The sequence below is a fragment of the Anopheles aquasalis genome, chromosome 3 (assembly GCF_943734665.1).
Source record: "Anopheles aquasalis chromosome 3, idAnoAquaMG_Q_19, whole genome shotgun sequence".
Classification (NCBI taxonomy): domain Eukaryota; kingdom Metazoa; phylum Arthropoda; class Insecta; order Diptera; family Culicidae; genus Anopheles; species Anopheles aquasalis.
The window spans coordinates 61793549-61808860 of record NC_064878.1 but is presented as its reverse complement, the minus strand read 5'-3'; the positions used below and the strand labels follow the sequence as shown (position 1 = coordinate 61808860).

Here is a 15312-nt window from a genome sequence, read left to right as displayed (position 1 = left end):
AAAAACCAAAAAGTCAAGTGAGAACGAGAACGAAAACTCTTCACCAAAGATAAGCATCCTGAGGCGCCAGGGTTCTGCTGTGCAGTCAGAGCTCCCAGAATCCGATGGTCCCCTCGAATGGCTATTTGACATCAGCAAGCCCCAGGATCCTTAAACTGTTTTTGATGTTTGAATGCGTTGGCACATAAGCAGCGCACGGTTTGGGGTTCACTCGCTTTTGCTGTTCGGTGCTTTTGATTTTGTGAGCAACCGACAAAACGGAGCAACCTGCGCTACGCAGCGTGGTGCTCCGCCTGTTTGACAGATTTGTTTCATGTTTTCTGGAACAACACATGCACTGCCATCACCGCATGTGGTGTGGGTGTTTTGTTGGGACACTTTTGCTTTTCCCTTTTTCCGGGGAAAACAGCACCCGGCAGAATGGGGATGCTTTGCCGCTACATATGAATCCGATTTTCTCCTAACAACATCACCTCCTCTTCCTTCGCAGCGGTTCCTTCGGTTTTCAGCAGCGAGAAGACAAATTGCAGAACGATATTTGAAGTGACCCTGCCCCTCCTTACCACCCCCACCCGGCACCTGGTTCGAAGGAACCATGTGAATTAGTGCGCGAGCTAACGTGTGAGTGTATCGTGGTTGTTTGGTGGCAACCAGACGACCTTGCACCGGCAGTGATTCCAAGGAGCAAAAGTGCGTCGTCGGTGAGAGCTTTCGCGAAGAGTGAATGTAGGCGAATATTGTGCGAAACATTCAGCGAACAGGGTACGAACGAGAGCAACAGCAGCGGCAGCAGCAGCAGCAGCAGCAGCAGCATTCATCATGGCGATGGAATGGATAACGGCGATAGATAAGCGGTAAGTGCTGGTGTGATTGATTAGTTTTCAGAAGATTGACAGTGGGGATTCTTCACCGGGGGGAGTTTAGAAGAATGTTTTGGGCTAGATGTCCCCGTCTTGACAAGTGGGGATCATGGGGCGCTTCCTGGGGTAAAGTGGAAAATTTGAATTCTCAGCACGAGACTGCGCCTGAGGATTATGATCTGAGGCACTTTCCGCGACAGATGAGTGCGATAAAAAAGGAGAAGGTTTTTTTATCGTTTTATGATAAGAGGGTTCGAGGAAATCCTTTTTTTTTCTTAGTTTTTGCCGCACGATAAACGACGGGAAACACTTCAAGCTTTTCCTACCACTTTATTTATCAGTTCTTGATTTTTCATTGATCTTTAATCAGAATTTGGTAGATTTTTTGGATTTCCTTTTCGGTTTCAAATCAGAATTGCTATTGAAACAAGGCTTAATTAACTATTAAATGTATTCAGATTGGAGCGTTTGCTTTGTTTGATTTTTTGAAACACCAAAGGAGCCGGAGCCTACATTATGAAAACTTTAAGATGCCGTCATTTCTCGTCGTATTAACCTATTATTTACCTGTTTGAATGCTGAATCGTCTTTATATCTTCGCATACCTTCTATATCATCAACAATTTGTACGCTTGGCATCAAAAGCAAACATTGTCGTCGCGCAATTTCAATCAAATCGTCTAATCTCCTCTGAGATTCGCCCACCGTTTGAACGAAACGTCGATCCACATGCTTTCCGTGTCTTCATCATCATCATCACCATCATCCCCATGGAGATGGATTTTAATCCCTAGCGCGTGAGGTGTGCTTTCGCGCCCATCGAGCTCCTTTCAAGCACCAACTCAATCCCTCAATAATATTTGATTTTTGGGCGGTCTTTGGAGCAGCGCGGCTCGTTCCAGAGATCCCCCAAAGCTGCTGCTGATTGGTTTCTTCAAGTCTGTCGTCACAATCACACCCCTAACTCCCCGTTTCGCATACCATCGGATGCCACCGCACGGTTTGGTGACGCCAATTGTTGTGTGAAAAACGCTCGCGAGCACCCTTGCCCGGTGGTTGGAAAGTTTCTTTTTCATCAAAAATTACCCGCGTGATGGAGAGGGACAGGAGATGGAGAAGGTGTGCCTCTCCCGCCCCTTTGCATTGAACAGTAGATAAAGTAATGTTTCGATCCACAGCTGAATCAATATTGACTGCGGGGAAAGTTAATCGAAAAATTTCTGCCCTTTCTGGGTTCCTTCTGTACCTTTCCGGCTCCTTCCGGTTTCTGCCGTTTTTCCCGTTCCACAATTCCGCCCCTCCGGGATGAGGTGTCCCGTGCGGAACGCCTCTGTCACTCCGGAAAATTCGACATTGTTCGGCATCGCGAAGCTCTGTCGTGAATCGTGAAAGGAAAATCGATTTTAAATCCTCGCGTGAAGCATCCGCCAAGTCGCATCCGCGTCGGATTGGCGCACATTGAGACGCGCACCAGCCGATTGCCGATCTGATTGTTTGCCGAGGACATTTTCCACTCTGTTTGCACGCCACGGAGGCGGTGGCTGTCGGTGGAAGGCACGAGAGGACACATTTGTTAGCTAAGTCAACGGTTTTACACGGCGCCGCAAACGCCAATGTTGACGCTTTGCTTAATTCCGTCGCCGTGAATCCTCTTAAATCCGCCGGCACACTCTGGCTAGGTTCAGGCTTATCGGACTTTCCAGTGGGATGATAGGGAGCGAAAAAAAAAATCAGCGTTCAAACATAGTTTTTTTTCATGTCGGAGATTAATGAGAGCTTCGCTTCGTGGAAACATTCGGTGGTTCTATTCGAAATCTGTTTCAACTTTTCACGGACAACTGGTGGTCGGTCGATACACGCCATGGTACCGTAGTATAAGCCATTCAGTGGCAACTTTCATTCGACTTGTTCTACGAACGGAAAATTCATCATCCCAGTGCCACTTGTGTGCTGTTCTCCGTCTGGCCAACGATCGCCGTACAACCGCAACACTTGACACTGAAACGCCGAGCAGTTTCCGCCATCTAATAAAGCCCAAAAGCAGGGCGAAAGCAGAGAAAACTCAGCTTATTACTTATTCATCTGGATGAAAAATTTCAATAAAACCGTCGCCGTCCATCCGTTCTTTCCTTCCGTCCGTCCGTTCTTCGTTTCCTACTTCAAGTACCCACGGGGTCTGTGTTGAGGTGCGCTGGACATCGTCGGATCCGGAATGGATGATGCTTGGCTTGGCTCGAGCTTGGTTAATGCTTAATGATGCATCGTGATCATGCCAGATGGACGGCACGAAAGCAGAACGGCGCTGCTCGACAGATGGAATCTAGAAAGCCAAAAAGGGGATGGGTGCTGGGTGTCACCATAGCTTTGATCTTCGGGAAAGTGCTTTCACGAAGGTTCGCAAAACTAACCACGCAATAGCCACAGCGGATCTGCGCTTCTCACGAGTGCTCCAACATAAATGAAAACTGGAGCCCGGAACTGATTACTATCGTACCTTAAAGTACACGAAATTGGATTTGAATTTTCCTTCATTTTCTCCCCCAAAAAGCTTTGAAGCCGTTTCGATGAGCAAACTCCAGTGGCTGGCTTGCTGCCGTTTCTAGTAGCCTTCGGGTTCTACTTTCGGGTGCTCCGAGACAGTTGTTATCGTCTCGTCTCTGTGGTCCTGCGCCAGTTGTGCCGGATGCGACAGTTCATGCGGAATTCACACGACATCGTTTTCTCATTTGCTCGTCGCCGCTGCTACCACATCGCAAACGGAGATAACAACCTGGTCGAAACACTAACTTGTCTGGCGCGCTGGTATTTGTGTGTCTGTTGCCTCCCAGGGATGGTACCTAAAATGGGAGACTCTCGACAATCATCCTTGGGTGGAGCGAAGAGGAAGAACCTTTATAAAAGGCACCATATGGCCCGTACTACAGGGTACTCGGTACCATTCCCTGGAGGGATGTTGTAGAGGGGAAACGCTGTGACGATTACTTTACCTGGTGTCGATGAGGATAGAACAGCCGGTCCACACTCTTGACACGTCGTTTTGGAATTTGGTAGCGGCTGGCAAAAAGGCCCACGATGTGTGAGAGGCCTCCCAACTCCCCGGGGAGCCGATCAATGCGGATGAATCCGATTGTAGCGTTCTGGTTGTCTGGTAGAGTGACTGCCGGTCACGACATTGGTAGCATGACTTGGAAGTGGCGTTCGCTTTTGTCCCTCCAGGTAGCCGGCTGCTAAAGGAATGGGGAATATGGAAATGTGGTGCTTTTTCTTCTGCTCGAAGCATTGATCGATTGGGATGCTCACCTGTGCCGCATGTAGTGTCACTCAGACGTGCTCAAAGTCGTCTTTTCCACTTCTAGTTGACTAACGCCTTTTTTATTTACCAAAAGTATTTGTAATCTTGTTTACTTCTCGATATCGATTCGGAAACACCTATTTATGGTATTATGTGGTGAGTTATTTGATTGATGTGACTTTTGATCAGAATTGATGGTTTTTTCAACAACAAAAAAGTATAGCGACTAGAATTAAAATATTTCCTCACCGATAAACATTGATTTTAACAATTATTTTTGTCTTTCATAACGCAATATCATCACTTGTATGTCATTAAGCTGATAAAAAAATTTATTACTCAGCATTTAAAGAGTTTGTTGGTTGCCTTCCTTTTTTTGGCCACTGATTCTGATCGAAATTGATTTAACGCCGGAAAATATCTGAATCAGAATGTGTCTCTCAAAGAATTAATTCGCACACGAACAGATATGTTTGTTGAAATTGATATAAAATCACTGAATAAATCCAACAACGCTGCAACTTCCCCCTGTCCTGCACAGCGTGCAACCGTAACTGGTGTTTAATAAGCGAAACATTTACAAATGAATGGAGAAAAAGGGACAGAAGCCATTGCAAATACAACACAGTTGGGGTTATTTGTAAATGGAAGTTCTCTCGGACCAACATTGGCCAACATTGTTGCATCGCTCCACCATCCACCGGTTGGTAGGCATCAGGGACCAATCGGCAGACACACATACACACGGACCAATTACTGGTTGCTTCATCACTCCCCTCGGGGGCCGGTGGTGGCCCATTGGAAGAAAGGACATGACACACTGGCAATCAACAGGCAGGTTTTTCGAACAGGGGGGTGTTCGTCGATGCACAGGCGCGGACACATAACAAAAAAGAAAAAACCGACCTCCGAACGACCGAACGAAACGAAACGATGCCACCAGCAATGGACGAACAGCAAAAACATGCTGCCTTGCTGGCTGGCTGGCTGGCTGTCTGTTGGTGGCGATGATGCTGGCGAAAGTGGAATAAAATGTTTCCCTAGATAGTGCAGTTGTTGGAGGAGGACGAGGGAGGGAGAAGGAAGCCAAAAAAATATCGAAAATTCCGACTTTCCTCGGAGCGGAAGGTACGGAGAGATAAGGAGAGGAAGGGAGAAGAGGAGCAGGAGAGAGAGAGAGAGGGAGAGAGCGCAACAGCCGCTTTTGGGCGCCTCCATTTTGGGCTGCTCCATTTGGGCGCCTCCATGGACCTGAGCGAAGTCAGCATTATCGTCACCATCATCATCGCCATCGCCGTTTATGATACCGAGCCCGTACACTGGCCGCAACTGGTGTCTGTCTGTGTGCACACCGTGCTGTGCGAAGGCAAATGTAGTGTGTCCGGATAATAAAAGGGAGTAAAATGCTCCGGTTTCTCGGTTCTCGGAGGCAAGGGCAAGGGCAGCATAACAGAACATCGAGCTGACAGAGTATCGGGGCATCATCTATGAGGCGCAACATGTAGTTGAGCTACCGTACGAGCTGAACCATTCGTCATGCAGGATGGTGTTGGGAAAGAATGATGGCGGAAGAGCTTCTTGCAGCTCGGATTTCGCAGCGTGACTGCCGGGTGGGCGGGTGATCGATCCGCGAAGTTCATAAATAGTTCTTCTCGGCCTTTCCCCTGCCCGATGGCCGGTCATAAATCTGTCGTAGTAGTGAGGAGGTAGAAGAGGCAGTAGTTAGTATGTCGATGTCCGCCGGTCCTTTGATCATTTGCTCGTCACTGTACGGGGTACCCCCGGGAGAACATCCATTAAAAGGACTAACTGTTGTTACAGCATTGGTGAGCGGAGTGGGAAGGAGAGAAACATATATAACCGGTTGGATGTTTAATTAAATCAGCGAAATGGAAGCACATTTTGGACGCTCGGTTGGTTTGGTGCGGATGGATTTATTTGCATTCGATTCGAGCCTCGTGCGTGAATTGGGGACTTGTTGAATGATTTCTCTTCCGAAAGTGGAGAGTATGGCATGAGGGAGAAAATGTTTTTTTGCTGGACCACTTCGAAATCCTTTCATTCAAAAACATGTTTAATTGATTGTTCATTCATTTTATACCCTTGCGTATGTGAATTTTGGGTTTTTCTCCTTTCTTCTAAACCCTTTCATGATTGATCAAGTGCTGCTCTGCAACTGAGAGTTTGATTAATATGATTGGGAAAAGAATGCGATGCGAAATGCGTCTGGAGAGTGCATTTTTTATTCTGTTTGACGGCTTGTTTGATCATCTGCTTTGCAAGAATGTTTTATATTTGGATTTATGATGCTCATTTCACGGCAATTTCCTATTTTTTTTAACAAGTATTTTTGTAGAGTCTACAAATTTACTAAGCTGTCCTTTTGAGGATCTGCTGTTTGCCTACATTTTAAGGATTAAAAATATACTTGGTAGAGATACTTCTTACTCGTTAACCTAGGGTACCGTAGGGATCATAAGATGATGTGTGTTGATCCATTACACGGGTGGCTTAAAAGATAAGTGCGCAGCCACAAATAAATGCCCTCCCATTACGAACTCACCCGATTCACCACGATAGTTAGCTAGTTCATCTTGTCTTGTGTTCTGTGCTCTGTGGAATTGGGTGGATTGCGTCCAAAGCCTAAGGCTTCCCCTGGCTGGAACGGCTTCGAAAGGAGCATCCATACACGGTGTCTCGAGAGACCGAACGACCGACCGACGGTTGAAGGAACCGCGGTTGCAGCTGTGGTTTGGGACGACGAGAGTCGCCATTCAATTTCTTTGCGGTGTTCCGACTCCAGCGTCGAGATCCGTTGCCCCAGGTTCTATTTTCCTTTTTCTGTGTTCTGTTGGGTTCAGGATATTCCGATGAACCTCGGTCAAGGGACAGGATTGGGTCTTTGGGATCCGGTTTTATGCCAGTACGCAGAAGGACAAACAAAACGCTCCGCATCGGGCACCATCACCAGCAGCAGCATCTTGTGTGAGATTCCATTTTCAAGTAGAAGGGTATGGGAAGGGCGACCAGACGGTCGCATCCTACGTATATGTTCGATTATTAATTTTTCCCGACCCCAGGAACCCGAACCGTAATAATTCCCGTTCGTTGCCAGGACATGCGAGGACACGCGAGTGGTTCTGAGGCAAGTCGAGCTCGAGTAGCTCAAGAAGGAGCTCGAGAAAATTGATTCTTTTTTATCATTGTCGAGCATCAACCGGAACCGGATGAAGGAACGTGCCACTTGCCAGGAAGGAAGGATGTTTAATTTGGCGTACGATAATGGCCAAGGGCAGTGCATGGTGGCGCCACTGGTCCGTTGGATCGTGTTTGCTGATGCAACCGGTGGTGTGGTCGGTACGGTAATGGTCGACTTCCACCATAAACATGAACAGATGTTCAATTCTGAAGTAACCGTCATTCGGTCCGTTTTATGAGGCAAGCATATTGAGCGCGTGCTAGCGTCTGGCTGGATGGCTAGCTAGCTGGCCGGTTTCAAGTACTTGGGACAACAACATCTGCTCCACTCGCTCTCACTCTCTCGACGCCACGGCGACAGCGGAAAGGGTAGTTAATATTGATGGAATTTCAAATTCCTTCACCTTTGACTGATGATGGTGGGCGTGGTGGAACGAACGAGTTTCGGACGGATTCTAGTGCTCTTCTGGGCTAGCTCATGAGATGTACAGCTTCAGTTGTGTAGTGTGTAGCGTCAGATGTCAAACGAACTGCACTGCCTTTTGATCGAATTGGCGGTGATGGTGGCAGGCTGGTCTGCGTTTGATCGTCCTACGCCCGCGTAAACCACGGGCCCGGCCGGTGGAAAACATATTATCTTTCACTTTCCACGAACACTGAGATGAAGGGTTTTGATCTCACTCTTCAGTGCAGCCGCTAGGCAACGCCAGGCAGGATTTGGGCAGGTCGACCTGTAATAAGATTGGAATTGAGCAGCAGCATCAGCAGGCCAAGAGAGCGCGGGAATAACATTTGAGTGCTCTGTACCGTGATTGCGATGATGATGATGGTGATGGGAGCTTTTACCAGCTAGTTCATGTACTAAGTTGTTGTTAAGCTGGCTCAATTTTCCTATCTTTTCGGTTCTTCTTGATAAATAAAATTGAATCCGTGTCTTTTCGTTACGATTCCAGTTCGTTAAATTCTAAGAACTGAAATTTATTGCTCTTGGCGTTCTAAAAAGGATTCAAAAATAAAATGTCTCTCTTTATGCGACGAGTATTAAGTGATTGCATTAGGTTTTCCGATTTTAATTTTGCTCCAAAAAAAGCACATTTATTTTCAAAGCCAAAAGAACAATTACATTGATCAAAATATTGGCATAGAGTAATGGCTCAATTGCCTATCGATTTCTGGCTGATTTCTAGCCCGATTTCGCACCAAACGGATCAATTATCAACGATAACAATCTAAAACTCTGAAAAATGCAATAAAAAAATGTTCCTCTGACAAGCTAAAGGACATTGAATTACATCCGACGACCGTCCGAGCACCATCATGGGCATCATTTAATCATCCCAGGTATCGTATGTCGTTGCAGCTAACGGATGCGTAGGAATAAGCCATGGGAGATCAATTCATCAATCTCTTCCTCGCCGAACGACGAACGAGCGAACGATTTTTCATGGTGCGAAAATTGGAAAGCACCAACAATGACGAGCTAATGGTCATTATTATTTTCGTTACTGGCCGCGGCGGGAACGGGGATTCACAAAATCAATACCACAATTGCTGAACGTCAAGTCAACAGCGGCTCCAAGCCAAGCCAGCAACTCTGCTCGTCCGTACGTCATTATCGTCGGTACGCTAATGCGCTAATGGAATGGAGGTGCGAGCGACCATATGGACCTTGCTCCATAATTAAACGACAACGCTGACATCTTTAATGGTATCCTGTAACCCACGGCACCCGGCATGCAAATCACGCCACAATGAATGACCTACAAATGTTGGCCCCGCGAGCCCTCGATCGATCGACTGCCAGAGTGACCTTTAACCGTTTTCGTGGTTTGGTGATTCGATTCGTCGAACGAAAAATCATCGAAAAGCTTCCCAAACGGGTTTTAGAGTTTTTTTTCTCAATGCGAATGTGTTCTAGTAACTCCCTAGCTCCCATGGTCTGTGACGTTGATAAATTGAACGATATTGAACAATCGGAACCGGATTGAGATGGAATGACGTACGGCAATATTCTCGAAAGCTCACTCTCGACCATTTTTGGCTGGAGGTCAATCAACCACCAAATCGAGTGCCGCGTAAGGAACTTTCGCCGTTCCTTTGCTCAGCGCACCGTTAAGACCATTTTCCGCTCCGCTACGCATCGCGAGCAGCATAATCGTGATTTTTACTTTCTGTTTCTCCTTTGCGCCCTGGTCGCTGGTACGCCGGTTTGGAAAGCCGACCATAACATTACTCTCAATCATGCGGTGATCAGGTTTCCTCGTCATCATGATGATGATGATCCAGACGATGATCCCACTTCTTTTGGCACGGCCTTGCAGCACTTTATCTAATGTTTTATGCGCCGCTACTACGCGTAGCTTTGGTGCTACGCTACAGACACGCACCTGCCAAAGGCACTCCATGGAGTGTGTAATGCCATCGGAATCCGCGCTACGGGCTATTTGGAGACATTTGCCTTCCTTTGGCGATGAGACGATGGTTGATAGGGGCCCTTTTTTTTTATTGCGAACGTAGTACCATCCTTCCTTTTCCGGTTGAAAGGGATGTCGGCTCCCCCCCCCCCAAAAAAAAAAGAAGAATGAGAAAAGGAAATGGAAATCCCCAACAGAAGATAGCAGATCATCCTTGTGCTTATGGTCGCTAATAATTTCCAATGGGGAGGGCAGGGCGTGAAGCAATAATCCACCTGAAACAACCCCCTTCGAACGCGTGGACATCCCAATGTCCTGATAATCCTCTTCCTTTCTCTTCGTATCGGCAAATGGCGAAATCTATTTCCCGGATTCCGGTCAAAGTTTTCCGGCCAAGCCACCACCCCGAATGGGGGGGGGGGGCTACTTACTATCAGCCAGCAGTGAGGCATTCGAAAAGGGTGCCGCCACTTGACAGCCACGGTATGGAGTGGTCCGGGGCTGGTTTGGCGGAAAATTGAGATTTATTGTTATGTTCACCTCCCCCCTTCCCTGTCTCTCTCATCATCCACCCCTTTTTCTGTAGCCCCAGACAGCCAAAGCTTTTCCGATCGAATCCCGGCACCGATGACGATGGTGGTGCGATGGAGACGATTTTCGGTTCCGGCTTTTCCGGCTTGTCCATGGCTCTCCCGCAAAGGGGGAAAACTTTTCCTTTACCAGATTCGCTTCGCTCTGGAATTTGCTCGCGAAGTCGGTGTCGAATCTGGGATTGTGTTTTGGGAGGAGTGAGGAAAGTTGTAACAAACTGTTGTCTCCACTGGCTTATGTTGTGGTAATTGTATTTTCCGTTTCCTGCGCTCATTCCACCGTCGTGTGCCGTCGTCCCATGGTCCCAAAGGGGGTGGTGGTGGTGATGGCGGCGGCGTGGATGTAATTGACAATTTCGTGGTGCTACTGGATTGTGATTTGCTGCCGCGATCGTCGTTAGCTCGCACGGTGCCCCGGCGGGAGTGGCTGGGAAGATTTGGAAAGATTTCGTTCCGGTGATGGTATATAATGCTGTGTTATCCTTTGTGGTTATCCATTTGCACCCTTTCCCCACACCCCCTGCTCTGTTTCATTTCGTGGCCTCCAACATTTCAAGCACCGTTACATTGTGTGGAGCATAAATTTTCATCTCAACTCTCCTTTCTCGTTCCGAGCTTTCAAACGCCAGCGACAGCTTTTGGATCCCTTGGCGGTTTAGAGGAAAAAAAAATCACGGGAAACTCTCATGCTCTCCTGGTTCTATCCCAGTAGCCTAGAACCACAGGATCCCGGGGGGGGGGGGGGGCATGTGGACGACCTACACTGATTGGTGTGAAACTCGCGTCCGTCTCAGTTAATTACTGCTGGTGATGGTTGACGTCGTCGTCGTCGTCGTCGTCGTTGCCGACAATTTTTCGAAATTTTCGCTTCGCTTTTGCGCTCTCTCTCTTTTTAATCCCTGTCCGTTGTTGCAGAGAAAGGGGTCCCTGCTCGATGGCAATGCAGCGAAGCAACGGAGGGCCAATCCTGCAGATTAAAGCTCATAAGCCTCGTGCACCGGGGTGCCTCGGTGCTATTTCCGGTGCTGGCACGAGAGAGATGTGTAAGGTGATTGCTTTCACGCTAATGGTTTTTGGGGGCGCTATTTTTAGCGATCCTCAATCTTACTGGGTAAGCTTTACTAGGAACAATTGGCACCACCGGTCGGCCTCGTCGTCACCGTCGCCGTCGTCATCGTGGGTAGTTTTTCCTTTTGCGGGTGGGAAACAGGATTTCCAAAAATATCCTCACGGGCACGGGATACGGAACGTTCAATGGTGACTGTTCGGTTTCCGCTTTTCTTCTGTTTTTCAAAGCAAATACCTTGCAGCAACCTTTTGATTGGCCGCTTCCAGGAATGTGACGCAAGCGTAGCGGTTTTTGGTTATGTTTCCCGGGAACGAAATACAAGCAACCAACAAGTGTGTTATTTTTGCTGTTGGGTAGTGAAGCGCACTTTTTTTAGGCAATCATCTTCATTGTTCATTTTGCTGTTCAAACAGCATACAAGCAATACAATACAATACAATCCTTCTGGTGCTAGCGATCTTCGACAGTACCAGATCCTTTAACCACTGGTGATTGTAACAAATCAAATTCGAATGATTGTCACGTCTTAAGGCCTAGGCGCCTTGGTAAGCTAAGCAGCAACAGGTTTGCAATCCAATTTGTAACGTTCTCTCACTCTCTCATCCATATGAGTAACTTCTATTGCTTTCGCGATTTTCGCAGAATCTTCGCAGCATCATTGAGCGAACGTTTCTTTTCCTTTCTTCTCGGAATCGACGTCGCTCGAGCGCAAGGACGCAAGTTGTCTTTAAAACCGATTCGATCCGTACTGTCAGTTGTTCGACACTTCGAGTGAACTTTATTAGATTACGGCTGCCGGGCTGCAGGCTGGCTGGCTGTCTTGTCGGTGTTCCGCGCTGTCCACACTCACATACACGGAACGGTATCAACAGCAATTCTCGGAGAAAACCCCAAAAAGAAGTCGCGTAAGCCAAGAAGGAAGTGCGCCAGAAAAGATTTGCGCTTTCTTGCTGTCCATTCTCGTTGCGCGGGGGAATCGATCGCAAAATCCAGCTTCAGCAGCCGTCCAACCGTCCGAAAACCGATTATCCTTTCACATGGTTGCCTGTCTTGTCGGTTTCCCAGTGTGTGAGTGTGGGTGGCTGGACTCACGCTCATCCTTCATCTAAACTTATCGCGCACCATACAAACGTGGTTTGGATCTTTATTTTGGGCTCTTTTTGGAAAGCTCGTCCTCACGTAGCAAAATTCTATTATTTCAGAACGAATGCGCTGCAAACCATTTTCCAACTTTACAAACGCAATTTTGAGTGCCAGACAAGAAGGCAGTGCTCACGGTTATCACCAGCTCATCCTGGACGAGAACGTTGAAAGGTGGTCGTTGGAAAGGAGAGGAGGAAATGAAATTATACATGCGAGCGGCGGGCGCCTGGCGCAAATAGATTAGGCAAATTCGTCCTTCTCCACCAAATCAAAGCAATATCCTCCGTGCACTCCCACTTCCCGCGAGGTGCGTGGGCATCATCAGTATTTGAGCTGAGTTGTAATGAGTTTGCGGTGCGAGCATTCTTCATACCACGATGACATTCTTTCGTGTTTTGCGGTAGACTCTGGTCTTCTTTTGGAGATGATATGAAAGGACTCTCTCCTCCTGTTCATCTCTCTCTCCCTCTCTCTCTGTCGTATTATTCAAAAGCATCTCCAAAAAAGTTCGCGATGATAAACGCGGTATTCCAAAGGAGGTATAAGTGGCCCTTTTTTATCGTTTGTATGCGGTTAGCCGGTTAAGGATTGAAAAATGTGCTTCCGGTGTGCTGTGGCAGAAGTTGGGCGTCGCTTACATGCGCCATTTACGAGGCACGATAAAGCACCGTTTGCATGTCTTGTGAGCAATTTCGGTTGCGCGACTGATGGTGGAGCTGATGATGGACGGACGGACGGACGGCTCGGGTGTAAATGGACGCCATTAAAAATGTTGCCGCGTGCACGAGCGACATAATTTTATGGACCACGGGACCATTTACTGGTCGTTCTACTGTTGACGGGCTGCTCGTTCAACAGGTGGACCTTTCTTGTTGTGCAAGGCAGTTGCGCCTATGATTTTTCCCTTATATTTTGAAGTACCTAAACGAGGTACATCATGATGAGTTATTAGTGGTTAGAACAGTAGTTCCGTATTGAATTTTGTTGATAGAGTTATGTTTGAAGTGCGATTTCTTCTGCTCAAACATCTGTGTCAGTTTTATTCCGATTGATCCCAAAATTTCATACAATACACTTGAAAGGTTTAGCATTCATGGAAAAGTGTAAAAAATATATTTTACTAAAGAATTAAATACGTAAATCCCTCTTTCAACCGACTTCTTTTAATCCCGTTTTACCTTGCAAATTCAAAAACATCCGCTGCTCTACTTAAATGGATCTATTTTCTGCTTCACGGATTGCGGAATTTCATGGAATCCATTTTCTTGCCAGCGCATTGGATTCTTTTGCCTTTTGCTTATCCTCCACGGATCTCGTGGAAGGAATACTCAGCAAAAAATGTAGCAAATGCTGCCGCTAGCTCACAAAAGCAAGATTTATAAGGATGACGATTCTTCGAAAATCGCACGCTCGGTGATTCCCGCTTTTCTATGGCAGTGAAAGAAGCATCAGATAACGATAAAGAAAGAATGAAAAAAGGAAAAAAGCCGATTCCAGTCACCTGCTGGTAGTGCAGCAACTGGTGGTGGGCGCTAGTGCACATTGAAACTTTGCTTTCCGTTCCCGGTCCCGGTTTCGGTTGGTGGCACTTTGCACCGACGGTTCCACCATCGCACTCAACCATCCTAATGCATCTCGCGTTGCACTCATTTCCGGTTTCCGGTTGCGCACGCAAAAGGCTAACGGATTTCACTGCCGGAGGAAAGTTTGCGCTACGGTGAACAAATGAAAAAAAACTTCCCCATGGCGAGGGGGCCGAGATATTTTTTCTGATTTTTATTTTTATCCTCACAGCGTAGGTCAAGCATAATATCTCGACGCTTTAAAGCCGCACCTGCCCGCACCTCTACCTTCACCCAGCAACACCGAGGGCGATGCGAAGTGGTGATGATGCTGCTTCAGCACAAGTGCTAATTGACGGACGGATCTGTGGTATCCTTTGGGGATGGGTGCACTCAGTGGCAAACGGATTCATCAGAGGGAGCACACGAGAAGGAGGAGGTAGAAGGAGTGTAGATGCAGATGCCTTTGTTTGCTGACAGTCAACAATGCGTTGCAAATTAGGAGCATAATTCGAGGAGCGACCCAGGCCGCATTGTTTACCGATGGAAATTAACGTATTCAATGGCTTTCCGCCGCAGTCGCAGCCGCATGAATATTAATTGGAAGGGATTGTTTGTTCGGCGCAGATTAATCAGTGTGCATTTTGCCATTTTGCTATTTTTAAACCTTTTGCTGCCGCTGCAGAAAGTCGGAAAATAGACAGTTTGCGGTATCGTGCAAACGCTCTTCATTGTCGCTGTCAGTTACAGGAAGTTCAATTGATGCTACTCGAAGTAAAGCCTTCTCTGTAATTCTCAGATACTGCAATCGCATCAAATGTGTGATATCACGTGGTGGGTTATGTGGAAAAAATACTTGTTTGAATGTCAGGGTAATGTTGGAAAATGTTATTTGATTTTGTAGTCCTGAATGAAAACTGTTTTGTTTTGCCAATAATGAATTCCTGGATTAAATAGCTACTAAGCATACTTGGAAACCAATTCCGTAAAGAATTTTATGAACGATTTATTAAGGAATATTTGGTTATGAGTTCCACCACTGCTACCAGGAATGATTAGGATCATCTTTCATCCATGGAAGCTTTTGAGGATTAGGGAAAAATTGAAAATAGATTTATTGTACAATAGATTGCTTGATTCTCAGTGTGAATATCCAAAATTGATGCCCTGTCTTTAGCATTCCT

The 15312-nt window shown here is 46.9% G+C and overlaps 1 protein-coding gene across 3 annotated transcripts in view; it reads left to right on the top strand.

The window, feature by feature from the left end:
• The window catches only part of LOC126579128 (rap guanine nucleotide exchange factor 4), a 105375-nt gene that overhangs the window by 17217 nt on the left and 72846 nt on the right, over positions 1-15312 (top strand). For all 3 annotated transcript variants that reach the window (XM_050242444.1, XM_050242445.1, XM_050242443.1), the window contains exon 2: positions 491-854. In XM_050242444.1, coding sequence (XP_050098401.1) covers positions 820-854 — 35 coding nt within the window. In that variant the 5' untranslated portion in view covers positions 491-819. The remainder of the gene's footprint in view (positions 1-490; positions 855-15312) is intronic.